Source organism: Anser brachyrhynchus (assembly GCF_964034855.1).
Source record: "Anser brachyrhynchus genome assembly, chromosome: 4".
Classification (NCBI taxonomy): domain Eukaryota; kingdom Metazoa; phylum Chordata; class Aves; order Anseriformes; family Anatidae; genus Anser; species Anser brachyrhynchus.
Window position 1 is genome coordinate 2,731,969 of NC_137698.1, and position 18,407 is coordinate 2,750,375.

Sequence of the window (18,407 nt, forward strand, 5' to 3'; positions counted from 1 at the left end):
GCAATTCACAGCCTACTGAAGTAAACAGAACAGATCCAGCTGATTCCACTGAGCTTCAGAAATGCTGCCAGAATAACAATCAAGACTGGAAAACGAAGTTTTCAAATACTTTCACACTACAAATACTTTCTGTTGCCAAGATCCCAAGGTTTTTGTTGTTGTTTTTTTGTTGTTTGTTTGTTTTTAATGAATCTTAGTTCCCCATGAACTACTCCAAAAAGTCAGCTCACCTACTGCTAAAAGACCCTGTCCACCCACCCATTCCCTCACTCATGGCAGGAGATCAGGATGATTCACGAGCCCTTTCCATATACAGCTAGACTCTTCTTCCTTTGCCTGACCACAAAGACAATAAAGCAAGCCATGCTTTTTCAAGAATCAAGTAAGAATCAGGAACAATTTCTTCTCTAGATTCTGAGTACAGTATTAGTGCCAGATGTATTAGTTTCTGGACTGGTTAGGAGATACTCCTCCTGACCACACCTTCTCCTACGAAGTGGCAACTGGCACACCGACCTATCTAATGAAGAAATCTTGACAAGTGCATCCCATGTCTCCCTTGATTTAGAGACACTGAGAAAGGAATTTCAAACACTTGCAACAAAACGTGTGTAGAACTGCCACAAGAAAACACGTGTCCAGGCAAATACCTGTCAGATCGCCCTCCTTCCAAGCTGTACCTCAGGTAGTTCATACCATCTAAGAACTGGCTGCTTGGTAAAGAGTCATCTCCGAGTTCTTTGAGGTCTTCTGGCCTAAGGTACTCTCCTCCATCTCCTGTCATTGTATCATCACCTTTAAACCAAACACAGAAGGGACAGAGATAAGCACACGCACGTTTGATTTCATTTGCACATTGGGATCTAACAGCTGAATGGCACAATTACAGGAAGGCATTTCCCATTCAAGAAACACTGCAATCCACAAGCAATTAATGTATTTAATGAAGCTTGCACATCAAGCAGGATTAAAGGAAATTAAAATAAATGAAGTTGAATAAACAATTGTATTTCATCTATTTTTTGCTGTTGCACATACTGTCAAGGGGCAAATTTCTTTGCTATTCTGTAAAGCATGGTCTGTCCCTCACTTCACCTTTTTTAGCTCTCTAGTCACAGGTATGTTGTATCACAACTGGGAAGTTTATGATTAAATATTGCCATATATTTGACTGCATGTTATGTGTTTTCACCTGAAAAAGTGTCTTCTCTAGACTTATGCCTGACAGTTGCAAATCCTAATTCAAACTCTCCATTGTCCAAATACCTCTTCATATGAGGACAACTCACCCAAGTTCCAACATCATTCTGTGATATGCAAAAGATTATTATTTCTAAAACATGGCCATATCCAGAATCTGGAAATAAATTCACATGTGTAGATGATATTGATCGTTAATCCAAAAGTAATTCATAATGAATCAAAGCCTAAATGATACTTGGTTATTTGATACAGTAACCTTTTTGCACATATAACTTGACTTTTCAGGTTCAAAATGATTTTCCCAAGGAAATTCTGTCTATACGAAGACATTGTTTGCTTTCCTGGCAGACAAACAAAACAGCTTAAATTGCCACGCAGCATGTAGATGTTTCTTTTCATTCCTATTTGCAAGATAGTTTCTCTCCACAGTTTATTCACGGAGACATTATGTATTTCAGCCACTTTTGCACTGGTTAGCGTGAACCTGCCAGCAGCCTGGTGTGGCCCACAGAAGCACGCAACAGGACCCCGGGCTGGCCATCAATGTGTCCAGTTTTTCTCATTTTCTCAGCTGCATTGGCAAGTGTGAAGAACCTGAAGCTCCTGTTCAGTTATGCGAAGAAGACTGCAGCTGTCATACAGGAACAGTATTCAGCAGCTACACGTCCCAGCTGCAGGAATTCACCCTGATATGCTCAGAAACACAAAGGATTGCAAGGGCTAGACAAGTGGTATCTGCGCTGTTAGAAACAGAATTCACTGGGCATCAGGACAGTTGTCTCCTGTGTGATCTAAAGACCTAACAAAGCAAGGTTGCAAAAAACAATTAATGCTACTGCTGCTATTTCTAGTAGAGCACCCTTTCTTTTTCCCTGCAAAATCTTAGCACAACAAAGCACATGAGTGGTGCTCACTCCTAAAGGAAGAAAACTTGGTATTTGTTCTCAGAAAACAAATCAAGTTAGTTTTTCTATCTTGATGTTTCAGCTAATAAATAAATCATTTTTAATTTTTTCACCTAAAAACATGTAAGCTTTGGGATTTTAAAGATTTTTGTGTGTTGTTGGGGACTGGCTCGCTGCGCGTAATCACATTGATATCATGCAGCTGCAAGATAAGGAAATGGCGGATTACCGCACCCAGCTGGTCTAGAGAAACAAGAGCAAAGACACGTACGCAAGGCTTGTCTGGGAACTCTTGTGAGAAATCCCAGGCAATTAGAAACAATGATAGTAGAGGGCATACTGCCCTGGGAGTTATAGTTAGATTAGAAATGGGAACTAGCGGATAGAAGAATGCGGAACTAACAGATAGGGCAGTAGATGACGCTTACCAATAAGGAGCTTGGCTTTTGCAATATGTATGAGCTAATTATTCTGTACACGATAAAAGACAATTGAGCTATCCATTAAAGCTGAAGCATACTTAACACTCATATTGAGCGTTTGTGTCTTCCCTCCGTCGACAACAGATGGCGCCCGAACAGGCCTTGCTGGACGAGAACCCTGAACGAGTAAGCCGGTATTAGGCGACGGAGTACAAGGGGAAAGCCGGTTCTGACTACGTAACCTGGAATCCGCGGAACATAAGATTGGGGCGAGCAGAAGGCGACTCGGGAAGAGCGCCCGGGACGAACCCATAGCGGGTCCCGCCGGAACGCCGCGAATGGAAGCTTTCTACGGGGGCAACGGCACCGTGAGTAAGCATGGAGAAACAAGCGGCAATTAATTTACTTAAGTGCTTTTTAGAAAAGCGTAAGACACGCTTTGCACGGGGGCAACGGCACCGTGAGTAAGCATGGAGAAACAGGCGGCAACTGATTTACTTAAGTGCTTTTTAGAAAAGCGTAAGACGCCAGATATAGATTGTCATAAAGAATTACAGGGGTTAGTGGCCTATGGGGTGGCGAAGGGCTGCTTTGTTAACCCTGACACATTGTTTGAGGAGGATGAGTGGCGTAAGTTTGGTGATATATTGTTTGAGGAAATGATTAATGAGACTAAGACGGCTAAGAAGCTGGCAAAACCATGGCGGGCTGTTACGAACGCTTTAACGATATATCGGGTAGAGCAGAAAGTGGCAGCCGCTGCGACACAACGGCTGCGCAAAACGATGAGGGCAGATGAAGAGACCAATCCGTACCCCCTCCCTCCATCAGTCCGGCAATTCACTATGAAAGCCCCCGGGGGAGGGGAGGAGGGAGCACAACCCAGTGCGCCTCCTCTACCCCCGGCCCCCGGGGGAGGGGAGGAGGGAGCACAACCCAGTGCGCCTCCTCTACCCCCGGCCCCCGGGGGAGGGGAGGAGGGAGCACAACCCAGTGCGCCTCCTCTACCCCCGGAAACTCCCGAGGAAGAGGCGACAAGGGAAGGGAGAAATAAGAATCCATTTTTGAAAGATATGCGACTCGAATCAGGGGGGTCGGAGAGAGCAGGACTCTGGGCGAAAATAGCAGGGGAGGCGTTACGTGAAGGTGATGTGGGGGCAGCGACAGCGCTTGTAGGCGCCTTCCCCGTGGTGTATTCTCCACCAGACGCCCAGGGCCAGATAACTGTTACTATGACAAATCTGGACTGGAAAATACTGACCCAATTGCGTGCCACGGTAAATGAGTCAGGAATACGTGGGGAGCCAACGAAACAGATGTTAGACTATCTGTGGTCCACTAATATACTGCTCCCCGGTGACATTCGTAATATCATGAAGCTAATACTGACGCAGCATCAGATTCTGCTGTTTAATGCCCACTGGCATTCAGCTTGTCAGGAGGCAGTTGCGGTGCAGCGTCAGCCCGGAGATCCATTATACGGGGTCACGCTGGAGGAGCTTTTGGGGGTCGGTGCATACAATCGCTTGGAGGCCCAGGCCCTAATGGGGCCGGATAAGGCAAAAGCGACCATGACGCTAGCTAGGAGAGCACTGGACCAAATTAGAGAGCCTGGAAGAATGCCCTCCTATATGTCCATCAAGCAAGGGCGAGACGAAGCGTTTGGAACATTTATTGATAGGGTTGCCGCAGCTATACAGGTAGCTGGGTTACCCGAATATCTCAAAGGCCCTATTCTTAAACAATGCGCCCTTCAAAATTGTAATCAAACCTCTCGAAATGTTCTAAATACGCTGCCCAGTACCTGGACTATAGAAGAGGCTCTTGATCGATTGTCGCGGATACCGATAGGCTCGCAGGCGCTATTGGTTGACGCTATTCGAAAGGTAGGGGAAAGTATTACTCAGGGACTGCAGGCTAGTCAGTCGCAGGTATTCGCCGCCCTTGCCCCCCTGCAAAGTGGAAAAAGACCTCACTCGTCGAGAAGACCTGCACTACGCTGCTATCGGTGTGGCATCGCGGGTCATATGAAGAGGCAATGTGGGACGGCTAATGTGTGGTGTCCCTCTTGCCGATCTGATACGCATAATGAAACCGCTTGCCGGCGGAAGACCCAGGGAAACGGGAAGACCAGCGGGAACCGCCGCCCCGCGATGACACAAAAAGCGGCTTTCCCCTCAGCAGCGGCGGCAGCTGCGGAGACTCCAACCGAGACGAATCCTTTCACCTCCAACCAGCCACCAGAGGGAGCCTGGGGATTGGATTTGGCAACCGCAGTAAATGTGACTTTGATGGACAATAAGCCTGTTGGGGTGAAAACAGGCGTTATGGGACCTGTAAAAATTAATAATGAGCCTGTTGGAGCACTTCTGATCGGAAGGTCATCGGCGACATTAAATGGGGCTTTAGTGTTAACAGGACTTATTGATAAGGACTTTACTGAGGAGATACAAATTATGGTATCAGCCATGTTCCCTCCGCTACATATACCGAAGGGAACTCGATTGGCTCAATTCTGCCTGTCTCTTGCCAAAGCGACTGATCCCTTCCGCACCTGTTTGTTCGGGGTCCCAATAGGGAACAAGGAGGAGCTGAAACAACTGTTAGCACCATATTCCGCAAGTACTGATTTGTTCGATCTTTCGTCCAACCTCTCCGACGCCGTTGTGGCGGCGCTAGTGGCTCTGAACACGAGCTTGCCATGGGATCCCCAGGAACTGGATTTGTTGGGATCAGTGGCGGTAGGGAACACCAGTAATAACTGGACACAGACGTGCTTTATGTGGAATAAAGGAAAACAAAATATGATTCAATGGACTAATGTGACCTCTCACACAAGGGGGTTCGAAGCTAATAGCAGCTATTGCGGGTACAACGACACCACCAACACCACCATGGGGGCATACGGGAACGAGTCAAGCACATGGCCAAGGCAAACTGCTAAGGCCTTACCACCTGGTATATTCCTGATCTGTGGAGATCGAGCCTGGCAGGGGATTCCAGCAAATGCACACGGTGGGCCGTGCTATTTGGGACGCCTGACCCTGTTTGCCCCTGATCTACATAGTCAAGAGCTGCGAAACATTACTCGACAATGGAAACGCCGGACGAGACGCAGTCTAAAAACCTTGGGGAGTGACTGCGATGACCAGGTCGAACTCTGGGGTCCTGCTGAAAGGTTCTTTTCGGCGGCACTTGTGCCTGGAGTGGCTGTGGCTCATGCTATGGCTAGTCTTGGGAAACTAGCTTGTTGGGCTGTAAAACAAGCAAATGTGACTACGCAGGTACTCACAGAAATGGCCCAGGACCTGGATAGCTTGCGACACGCTGTGTTACAGAACAGAGCGGCGATTGATTTTCTACTGCTGGCACAGGGCCACGGGTGTGAAGAGCTCGAAGGAATGTGCTGTTTTAATCTCTCGGACCATGGCGAATCAATCCACGAGCAGCTGAAATGGCTGAGAGACCACACCAAGAAGATAGTGGTCCAAGATAATTGGCTTGATAGACTGTTTGCAAATTGGTTTGGGAACATGGGGGGTTGGATATTGGGTCTGATAAAAGAAGGGCTACGCTTACTGCTAATAATTGTCCTAATTATAGTAGCGGCGCGAGTAGTATTTAGTTGCCTAATAAAAAGGCTCGAGCAGTTAACTAGTAGGGTTTTTCTAGCAACAGTAATAGCATGTGTAAGGTGTAATTGCCCGGATAGCTCAGTCGGTATAGCATGTGTAAGGTGTAATTGCCCGGATAGCTCAGTCGGTAGAGCATCAGAAAAAAAAAAAAAAAAAAAAAAAAAAAAAAAAAAAAAAAAAAAAAAAAAAAAAAAAAAAAAGGGGTCAATGCCACACGTTGCAATGCATCTCTTTGCTGTCATTATATAAACTATAATAGCATCCTTCCTTGCGCCAGGAGCCGCTCTGCTCGGCTGTGGGATCGACTGTGGAACGGACGCCCCTAGGTGCACCCCGAGCATTTTTTCCTCGGAGGGGTCTCCACTCTCAGCCGCTCACCACGGGAGCAGACAAGGACCTCCTGAAGCTGCACACAAATTATTTTAAGTGATATTGTCTTGTGGTATGAATGAGAAGTGCAAGAGGCCTCTCTGCATGATTGTGTGATTGTGTGATTGTGCTGTGCGAGTAAGAAGCAGTATCGCTGCGAAGCAACATTCCTAGCGCTTAGTGGCTTGTTGACTGATGTAGATTCTAGTAGGCACACTACTTTACAATCGTAGTTCTGCATGAGATTTTTTGACCCTGTTGCTTATTGTACCTTGCTTATTGCAGTGTGTGCGGTGATTGATAGAAAAATCTATAGAAAGCTTTTGGTTCAAAATAAAAACGGGGGAATTGTTGGGGACTGGCTCGCTGCGCGTAATCACATTGATATCATGCAGCTGCAAGATAAGGAAATGGCGGATTACCGCACCCAGCTGGTCTAGAGAAACAAGAGCAAAGACACGTACGCAAGGCTTGTCTGGGAACTCTTGTGAGAAATCCCAGGCAATTAGAAACAATGATAGTAGAGGGCATACTGCCCTGGGAGTTATAGTTAGATTAGAAATGGGAACTAGCGGATAGAAGAATGCGGAACTAACAGATAGGGCAGTAGATGACGCTTACCAATAAGGAGCTTGGCTTTTGCAATATGTATGAGCTAATTATTCTGTACACGATAAAAGACAATTGAGCTATCCATTAAAGCTGAAGCATACTTAACACTCATATTGAGCGTTTGTGTCTTCCCTCCGTCAACAGTGTGTGTACACAAGTATTATATATAAAAGTGAGCCCTAAATCTTCGCAGCATACAGACAACAGCTCTTGAAAATTCCATCTGCCCACACTAAGACGGAGAAACTGGGCACAGTTTCACAGAAGACAATGAAATGCATTTAATCATTGCATGTTTCCTGCCTTCCGACAGATGATGCCTCCTGTTTCCTGGGAATGTCAAATTATAAAGCAGAGGGCTTAGTGAAAACTTGGAAGATATTAAGGCAATGATGTTAATCAAACAATAAAAGGAATATCAAGTTATATTGTGAATAACTAGGTACTAGTAATCACACCGGACATTCCAGCTATAATAGAAACAAAGGCAAAATCTTCACTACTTCCATCACACCCACATCCTTTAAAAAATACAAAATCAAATCTCTACTCTTATTTCAACTTTGGCTTCTCATCTAAGAGTTGTCAATAATGAGTCTAAATAACACTGGCAGTTTTGTATGATGTATCTGTAAACAGTAGTAGGAATATACATGAATCATAGAATGGCTTGGGTTGAAGGGGACCTTAAAGACCATCCAGTCCTAACCCCTGCCATGGGCAGGGACACATCTCACTAGGTCAGGTTGCCCAGGGCTTCATCCAACCTGGCCTTGAACACCTCCAGGAATGGGGCATCCACAGCTTCTCCGGGCAGCCTGTGCCAGTGCCTCACCACACTCTGAGTGAGGAATTTCCTCCTAACCTCTGATATAAATCTCCCTTCTTTTAGTTTAAAACCATTCCCCCTTGTCCTGTCATTATACGACCAAGCAAAATTTGCTCTCCATCTTTTTTATAAGCTCCCTTAAGTACTGAAAAGCCACAATAAGGTCTCCCTGGAGCCTTCTCTTCTTCAGGTTAAACATCCCCAACTCTCTCAGCCTTTCTTTGCAATGTCTTCAGAACATTTATCTGTTGGTAACGCAGCTTACTTGCTAGTATACTAGTCTTGAGTGAGGGAACCAGAAGTTAATATCACTCCCCACCAAGCCCTGTGCCCTTCCTTCTTCACTGAATGAAACCAAAACTCCTAAAAAAAACTGCATGGCCTAGTATATGAAGAAAAAAATGTGTTGAAGTATAAATGGTTGTGCAGCAGCATAACTCTTCATACAACTGTGCTTACCTGAGAGTCTTAACGTCAGGCCTGCAGGGCAATTGCACATATACAACGGGAATTATTTTAAGTCTGTGTAAGAAGCACTCATTCATCCTGCCAGTAACACTGCGTTGTCATTAAAATATCTCAGTGTCGTCATTAAAATATCTCACACAGCTCTACTGAATCTCAGCCAACTCATTGTGCTGGAATTTGTACAAAAACATACACAGACTTGTTATCTGCCGAGAAGAAGTTACACATTCAGCTGACCATGAGCTTCTTTACGCAGGACATTTTACTGGATGGCAGTTTTGTAGCAGTACAAGAAATGACCCCTTTTAATCATGCTGGAAATGCTTCATTCACGTTCCCCACCAAATTAATGGCAGTCATGTTTTCTCCACTTACTAAGCAGTTCATGACACATATAGCTCTTTACATTGATCTTACAAGATTTCCCGTGCAAAATTTTCCAATTTCCCTTTTCAAAATTGGAAAAATTGGAAACATTTCAATTTTCAAAATTTTCCAATTTCCATTTTCATCACTGCCGCTGCTCATCTCTCAAATATCTCTAAAGATTTTGTCCAAATCCGAATTTCTGAATAATGTCTTCTCCTTTAGGGAGTTACGAACAGAAGGAGAATACACAGAAGGAAATACCAATCAGCTGGACTCTTCTAAAAGAAACACTGGGGTTTTACTGGAAAGGACACTCGAACAACAGAAGTCAAACAACGAATCTCCAAACATAGGAATCTATATTTAGTATTTAAACAAAAAATGGCAAATATTTGAGTTCCTGCACTTGTTGCTGCTATTATTTTTATTTTGCAGAGTGCAAATAGTTCCCAGTACAACGGGTAGCTTTCCCATAGCACACAAAGTGTCACGGTCCCACTGCACTCTCACCAGTGATCCAGTTTGTCCATTAATCTGCTTCCAGTGGTCAAACTAATGCCTTGGAACAAAACGCAAGCACCCCACACCCCCCGAATCATACATTTTGTACAGGTTTGCAACATGCAGGATTCTTTCGTTTCTCCTCAGAAGGCGAGAGGAAAAGAATCAAAGAAGGAGAGAAATCACTTGAAGAGGATGGAAACAAAGGGTGGGACTGGCAAGGGTCAGGTTGCAGGAGAAGGGGTCATGGGGACAGCTTAAGTTGTCCATAAGGTTCCAGGCCTATTTCTTGGAAAAAAAGGGAGAAGGAGATGTGGAACTGGTAAAAAAAAGGTGCTAAACATTTCTATGAGTTGTTGGCTGCCTTCAAAACCTATTAAATTGAGTGGCCTCTTCTGCAGAAGGGGGATGCAACACTTTGCAGCACTGGATCAAAGGTGAGTAAAGACAGCGAAAGAAGAGAAGAAAACAGGATGTAGAGGTGGAAAAAAAGAGACAGTAAATCTGAGAATCAGAACCTGAAAATTCGATAAGTTTAAGGACTTAACCACTATGCTTAAGGCAAGGAAGGCCCAATAAAGAAACCAGTAATGGGCAAGTGAAAACTACATTAAATGGTTGCTCTGTTAGTCTTAAATCTTTGTCTTAACCAAGCCAACCAAAGGCATAACTACTTTAAGCAGCAAAGCACAGCATGGAGGTTCTTGTGCTGGTGAATCCATGCGTACCGGAGTACAGAGCTGTGCAAACACACCGGCTCAGAAGCACGACAGCCACGGCGATTCAGGGCTGTATGTGAGCAAATGAGCTATCCCACAGCAGGAGCCCCTAAGCCAGCAGCAAGGTCATGCAGCTCACCCGAGAGGTATCCCCACACAATCCTGCACCGCGACGTGCAACCAAGATGGGGGAAGTTTTCCCCTCTGCTCTGTTTTGTGCTGTAGATGTACCCCAAAAAACTGACCAGCTAGTTCTCTGAGGACCCCGAACCTTTAAGACGCTGCTGCCACAGAAACTGACCTAAAAGAGCAGCAGTGGTATCATACTGCTGACCTTCGGGCAGCTTCAATGGAGCCTCACACCACCATGAAACATGAGGCACACGGTTCAGGCTCTGAGGAGCAATCAGCCCTGCATGCGGCTAGTGATCGCGCAGTTAGGCAGGCAGGCACACAAAAAACACACCCAGCATGAACGAGAACCTTCCCCTCACCAGCCCTTTCAAAATTCAGCTGCCTGGAGGTTTTTCTCTTCGCCTAGATTAGGGAGCTGAGTAAATACCATTGCCAGTCACTGTAAGAGCTACACAGAGCTGTTTTCAGAGAGTGCATTAAACAGCCAGCTCACAAAAATCCACAACTATTCAAATTTTTGCTCAAGTCAGCAATGTTGTATGGTAACTCTTACCGGTCTTTTGTTTTGTTTTTCCATTTACGCTGATCACATATTATTTCTGTGTACCAAGAACCCACGCTATCCAAATATAGACAGTAGTAACTGAGACCCACTGCTAAGATGTCTCTTAGCAGGAAGGGAAGCACCCAGGCAGATTTTTAATATCTGACTGGCCAGTCGAAAAGTAAGTACTTGTCTTACTCTGAACAAGGAGTACAGAAAAAAATAAGTTTGATGCTGATGATTGCACGCGTTTCAACACAGGTATTGAGCATCATAAATCATTTAATGGACTCTTAAGAGAAATAGACTGAATGCTGAGACCACAGATCTGCTCCTTCAGTGATGGTTTGGCTGAACATAGGGGATTTTATCAAACCATCCAAGCTGGAGACCCATGCTGATAGGTCCAGTCCCTTTCTTCTAGTTCAGTGGTTATTTCCTACCTATATAACTGATTAAATTAACCAGCAATTGGGAACCACTTCGAGATCTTTCAACAAAAACATGCTTAAATGCAAAATAACACTGAAGACCCAGTAGCTTTGGGGGCACGCAGCCACGTGCAATTCTCACCTTAGCAAGTCAGTATCGGCCAACTGGAGAAGTGCTTGATTAATGTTTCTAAAAGAGAATAGCTTCCCCCCCTAAAAAATATCCTCCTTACTGTCACATGCAAATGCTTGATCAGATAAGCAGTTTTAAATTTTATACCACTGCACTCTGGATATACGTCTACAGCATCAACTGTTTTGGGGAAGCAGTGACAAAGGCTGTTCCCTCAGAGCTCTCCTGCTATTTAAGTGAATTGCAACAGACAATTTCTGCAGGAGAATTCCTTTGGAACTGTTTCTAACAAAACATACAGAAAATGTAGGAAAAGGTTAAAAAACGAAAGAAGGAGGGCTGTGATAGAAACTGCCAGAAATTGCCTTTAAGAGATGCTTTTACAGCCAGATACAGCCATGTGAGTTTGCCAAAATTACCGTTTTCTCTGCTACATGCAGATAAGTCTACAGCTCCCCACATACGTGCTGCTTCTTAAAAGTAACAGATGGAGAAGGGACAGCTATGGTAAGCATGATTTTTACTGCAATATCTAAGTCCTGATGTAAGCATCTCAAAAGAAATGCATAACACAGAGTTTCTCTGACACTTCCCTTGGCCACCTCCAGTTCCCTGAAGTCGACCCTCTATTTAATGGCTCCCCCACACTAGGAGTTTCCCTGAAATACAAGAGGTAATAGCAGGGCTATTTATAAAGCTGCTAAATTGGATCTAGGTAACAAAGAAGAAAAGCACTACCTTTCTAGAACCGGAGCAGGACAAGCTACTCTTGCCTCTCTAAGCCACAGAAACCTTGGAAAGTCACACATATTAACTGGCATGCTGACAAGTCTGAGGTGTGGTGCGGCTACCATGGGATGTACGGTCAACCTGGGACTTGAATGAGTTCCTTGTATGGCTTCAAGAGGAGCAATAAAGCAGATCCCACTGAGATTTCTGAGCAGGAAATGTCATTAAAAAAACATATTGGGGAAGGTGATGGAGAACTGATTCAGCTCTTTGTTCCCCAACAGAATGATGCTTTATTCTCATGGAAGAAGAAAATTCACTTTAAATCAGGTGTTATCTATGAAATAAGAAATTTCCTCACAATATGAAACACTTACATGGGGCATTAAGCAAGGAAAGTTTGCTCTAGCTGTACGGACATCTGTGACTCAGAACAAACCTTCACCAAAATTCTGCACTTGTTAAAGTGCAAACGATGGGGAAATGGTCTTTTCCTTCTTACCAAGGATCCCATTTACTTACTAATTTTGCCTTTATGAAATTCACATGGCAAGTACCTCTCTTTCACGTAGCACTTTTTATAAGATTTATAAAATGTTATATACTGACACACAAGTCACAGCTGTGTTGTTCCAGAGGGAACAACTGCCCGAGATACCTGGTGTGCAAGGAATGGGTAATGTTCCTCTGACTGGGACAATCTTCAGCTAATTAAGGTTAATGCAAATGCAAAAGCAGACATTTTTTTTAACCAGCCATGGGTAGGAATAACATCTAGTAGCTTTAAAGACATCTTCCGATCAGATGGGTATGACTAGTCAAAAACACATTTCTCCTTTTTAACACGCTGATTTGATTTGCTTGAATGAACAATCTGTTGTAGCTCCCCATGTTTCAGATTTTTTCAGATTCAGAGATTTCAATCTCTGCAGAAAATAATGCAAGGCTCAACATTGCTCATAAAGTAACAATTTAGGACAGAACGTATAAGTAAATACAGTAGTGTCTCCTGGTAATGCACATGCATTGTTCCTTCTTTGCACAAACAAATGTGTTTGTACTTTTGATCATGCCTACGGATTTCACTGACATCATTTATTATTGCTAATCTGGTCAATTCTATTTTTTGTCAACAACACTGAAGCAAATGAAGAACATCAGTTTCTTTAAAACTTGCCAAAATTTTTGCAGCCTACCCACAATCTCCTATTTTTCAGTACTAAAATGTTGACAAGTGAGCAATCTTTAGCAGATTCTATCCCAATAAAAATAGGTCTAATTTCTTTGTAATGACAGTACCAGATATAAAAAAAGAAATGAAAGCTATATTCTGTCTGAAAGATTTCAGTGGAAAAATTCAAGTAAGCCTTTGTTATATTTTTTTCTTTACATATCCTAGCAACAATGTCAATAAAGCTATAAGAGAAAAATTGAGCAGCTAACCATTAGACTGAGAACCTTTTGCATTAACAAGACACAGACAAAAAAAAAAAAAAGGCTACCATTCTTCAGATTTGCTGTGGCATTGGCATATCTGACACTTTTAAGAATTTCTTTTTTAAATCCTCCTTTTGCTCAGGCAAAAAGATAAAGTATAACTAATTTCAGAGAACCAATTCCCATCATCATGGATGATGACCTTGTTAAAATGATCCAGCTGTAAATGTAAACCATCCGTAAAACAAATCTTTTAGGGCATCTAAAGCATAAAAATTAATAAAAAATTTGGGATTGATATAGGCATATTTTCTGTGCAGGTTCTCATAAGTAAAGTTTTAAGAATTAACACTCACTCACTTCCTATTTCTTTGTGAGCACGTTTCTTTCCCTTTTTCAGTTGAATTTTCAATACATAGCTTTTGATTTACTTCTGTAAATCACCTGTCTTTGGGTATATTTTACACCACTAGTTATAAGATGCTTAATTTAGAGTGTGAATTAATTCAGTGGTGTTATTCTGAATTTACAGTGTTTTAACGTGCACTAACAGCACCTTATGGAATTCTTACCAGGAACAGTTGCTGGCTTCAACTTTAAATTCCAGGTTTTATTAGGCAAATCACTCCTTAAGTCTTCCACTAATTAAGCCACTATTTCATTGGAATGATGTGCATATACAACATAAATGAATTCTGCCCAGATTTAACAGCTCGTTTCTCACGCATATGACAGTAACATTAATGTACTCGCTGTTACATTTTAGCATTGTTTACTGCTGTTAGAGGTACTATTGTGGAATTCAGTATTTTTATCAATGTGCAAGCTGCAGTTACCACAAACAGAAAATGTTCTCTTTGACAAAATAATATTTTGGGGCATCAGAGCACATTATCATTTCATAATAACACTATTCATAATACTAATGAGGTGGTCCGTTAGTTCCAGACAAGCAGTTATGAAGACAGGTAGACAGGTGCATGCAGCATTTTCTTCCATGGTCCCAAAGGGCCAGGCAAAGCAGCTTTTCATTATTCCATTCAACAACTGGCCCAAGACAATTACACTGACTTTCACAGGGTCACTCAGGAATCACCAATGGTATAGAAATAAATTCCTGAACCCTACAGGACTGTATATGTGCAAAGCAGTAACTTCTCAGTCCATGGCCTGACTCCATTGATCATGTATATCTGAACCAGACCTAATGAGCAACTTTGGAAGTTCTGTTCATTTACACTTTGTCTAGAATGAAAAAAAAATGGTCTATTCTGGAAAAAACTTTTAATCCATAAAATGGATATTTTTTAAAATCATAAATCTGATGTAAATGGGTATGGATTAGCTGTAGACTGTTTTTTTTTTTAGAATCTAAGATCACATTTTTTTTGTCCTTAGGCAGCACAATAGTATACTGATATGCCACTGTCACTGATGCACAGCCATGAAGGGATAGCAAACCCCACTGTTATGCAGATACTGTTACCGTGGATATGTTTAAATGATGCAGTATCGCAATTTCGATCAAGCTTGACAACTAAAAGGGGGAAAAAGGAGCAACTCTGTGAGAGGAAAAATGCAACAATCTGACCCAGGGTCACTACCATATAAAGGTACTAGCATATATTTATTTTTTTTTAATTATTTAAGGACATGCAATGATGCTGTTTCCATTTTTATGAACATTTCAACAAATTCAATGTCCTACTGTCTTTCTTTTTAAGATGACTTTATGGCCTTTAGATTTTTTTCAAGAAATAAAAATTAAAAAAAAAACCAAAAAACAAAAAACAACCCTGTGTTTCAACCAGGCATTGGGGTGAATCTCTACCAACTTTTAGACAAGCACTCCTCATGATAAGGATGCTTTTTCTTTGGATATTGTGATGCCATCTGATTTTTGAGACTCCATTGACTATTTGCACGTGACAGTTTGCTTGACTTTTGTCTAACCCTTCTGTGCAATGAAAATGTCAGCATCAATGACTGTGCAGTGTGAACTGACCTTTATGATAGCCATCTCAGGGGCATGCTGCCACTACAATGGTGTCTCACCTTCTGCTTCACCTTTTCTATTCCCTTCTGCCTGCAAAAGTAGTCTGGCTGAAAAACAGCTTGTAAAAACAAACAAAGATTCATTTTTGGATACATTAGTTCCCAGGGTTGGTTCACCACATGGTGCAACGTTTGTGCTGACATAACGCAGGATATGGAAACGTGTGGTTTAGACCTATGACAACTTCTTGCAGCAGCCAGAACTTATTCTCAGAGAGACAGTGAAGCCTTATAAAAGGTAAATGGGTTGAAAACAGTTGGAGATAGAGGTCCAAACAGACATAAGTGAGAGCTCTTTGATAACCTCTTTTACTGACTGGTCTGTATAGAGAGCTACAGTTGCTGTTCTGTCTCAGATGGGATTCGCAAAGGCAAATCATCAGCAGTCTGTACAGTTCTTTAGCCACAAAAATAATGTAAGAGATGAGTACAGATGAACAGCAACATATTCCTCAATATGATATTAACATATGAGAGAAACATATAGTCTAGATTTCATAGTGTGTCTGCACTGACTTAGTCCTAACAGAAACATCTGCCTGTGCTTAACTTCACTAATTCTGTAGATTTCACTCAAATTTTAAAAGATACTTTGCAGTACTTGCCCATTACTGCTGCAAGGACACCTCAAGTGCAAATTGCTTCTTTTGTGGCAACAGCTTTAACGGAACTAAAACTTGTCACAATACAGACAAATGGCAAAATCAGATACGATGATTAAAAAAATGCACATTTTTATAGTACGACTGTATGCACACAAGGCATTTCTGCTGGCTTGGATATGTATTTCAGGAATCACATCACTTAACATCTATGCCTGTGGGAATCTGTAGTGTAATCCCGAGCAGCACATTCTTAACCTTTTTTTTTCCTTCTTTTTTCCAATATCAGACCATTACCTTCTGAACATTGATTTAACAATGTATGACTATCCTTAAACACTCTTCATGGTTGGCAGTACTACAAGCAAAGAAAGCAGCAGTAAGAAACACATGTGCATGTGTGTATTTATGTGGTATATTAAAAAACTGCTAAATAAAACTGCACAGTCACAGAGCAGGAAAGGCTCATTACTGCCACAGAGTATCTCACGTATTTAGAACCACATAATAGGCCTAGAGCAGATGAAGTAGGATTTTTAAGGTATGCTAAAAGGTAAAGAATTCTAAATAATACTAGTGCTAAACATGAAAATTAAAGAATTACTTACCTACCAAGCCAAAATATTTGATAGACCATACGGTCCTTCACTTTATACTGCTAAGACTGGATTTTAGGAGTAAGAATACTGTATTATTATTGTAACAGTATACTAATTATGCAGGATAACTGTTTTCCAGGCAAAATGTAAAATACTTAACCACCAGGGATGAACAGGCTCCACCATGGAACCTCAAGTATTTATTTGCTCCAGTAGTTTTGTTGTGTTCAACTTTATCATTATATGCTTACGGCTGGCAGGTTTACCATGTCACATTAATTTATTTCAGAACATACTGTGTCACTTTAAAGCTGCCAAGAACACAGTATTAGAGAAACCTTATTGCAAGCCACTTACAAAGATTACACTATCACTAAAGGTTCATCTTCTTTATTAAAAAGTCCTCCACTCTTTCTGCGCCCAGCTACTTTATGTTCCTGTAATAAATACCATCCACGTTAGCCATTTTTTCAACATCCTCTATATTTTGCCTCTAGAAACTGTTTCCACAAGGACAATGGCATGAGGTGCTTTAATTGTGGCCAACCTGCTTAGCAACCTGCAGCAGGATCAAAGACAGAGGCACTGTTGGTGTGAGTGCTCAGTGCAGCCCTGAGAGGCAACGTGCCCAAGTACCTATATCATATTGGCTGACTATTGACAAACAGTAGGTGTCAGATGGTAACAGGAAGCAGAGAATGTTAATTCAATGCACCGGAGAGCATTAGTCATGCTGGATGGCCACAGTAAGTTCTGCCAACTAATTAGAGATACAGGTAACAAATCTCGGACTTTCTGGCTTCCCTTATTCCTCCCACCTTTCAGGACACACAAGTCCAGCCACACTTTATAAGTAAGGAAAAGAGCAGTGTTAGGCACCCAGCTTAAGCAAATTTGTGTTGCTTCCGCACAAAAATAAAACAAACAAACCAAGTTAAACAAAAAGAGAAAGTCTGTAAATCTTACTCCATGAATATCTGCTAACAGCACCTCTGCCACTATATACTTCCCCATCACTGAAGCGTTCATCATCAGAGTGTTTAAAGGCTGTTCAGCATACAAATTGATTTGAGAAAAAGAAATACCCTAAATATTAATCCTGTAGAAGCAGATAAACATACTATGCTTTGCAGATTTAAAGATGGCTAAACAGTAGTTCACAAGAATGGGAGAAAATGAAACAAAATGAACATAAGGCTACAGGTAATATAAAGGTCTTTTGTCATCATAATTATACAAGCAGTTGGATGTTTTTCAAACAGAGAATATACAGCATTAATAAGCCTGACACAAAGAACTTATATGATCATTTTGCAGCAGAAAATAGCTTATTTTGAATATAAAATAAATAAACAAAACAAATAAACACTTGTTTGCTTTGACTTGCAGCTTTGCAAGCATTTTAAAAAAATAGTATCTGGAGCCTAAACAAAGTATTTTCCCAAGTGTAACTCATTTATCAGCATAATTCACGAAGTAATACAAACAGTTTAGGAATATGAATGTGAGTAACTTCCAGGACAATTTAAAACCACAAGTGCATTTGTGTTCTTTGTAAAAAGAAAAAAAAAAAAAAAAAAAGGAAAAAATGGAAAAAAGAAAATAAAAAAGAACTTGCGTTCCTAAATCCCTTGGATTTTTTGAAACTACAACCTCTCTACAAATTATTTATACAAAAGAATAGTAACCATAAAATATGACATATGTAAG

At 41.8% G+C, this 18,407-nt stretch overlaps 2 protein-coding genes across 36 annotated transcripts in view; one reads left to right on the top strand and one right to left on the bottom strand.

The window, feature by feature from the left end:
• Window positions 1-18,407, bottom strand: part of ANK2 (ankyrin 2) — a gene marked incomplete at its 5' end in the record, with an annotated part of 358,674 nt that overhangs the window by 62,154 nt on the left and 278,113 nt on the right. For all 35 annotated transcript variants that reach the window (XM_080591203.1, XM_080591200.1, XM_080591209.1 and 32 more), the window contains one exon: window positions 651-795. In XM_080591203.1, the coding sequence (XP_080447329.1) occupies window positions 651-795 (145 nt within the window). The remainder of the gene's footprint in view (window positions 1-650; window positions 796-18,407) is intronic.
• LOC308194109 (uncharacterized protein) lies at window positions 4,102-7,257 on the top strand (the record flags this gene model as incomplete). The annotated part of the gene is made up of 3 exons (XM_080589514.1): window positions 4,102-4,291; window positions 4,853-6,246; window positions 6,367-7,257. The coding sequence occupies 3 exons, from the start codon at window positions 4,102-4,104 to the stop codon at window positions 6,412-6,414; spliced, it is 1,632 nt and encodes a 543-aa protein (XP_080445640.1). The 3' UTR covers window positions 6,415-7,257.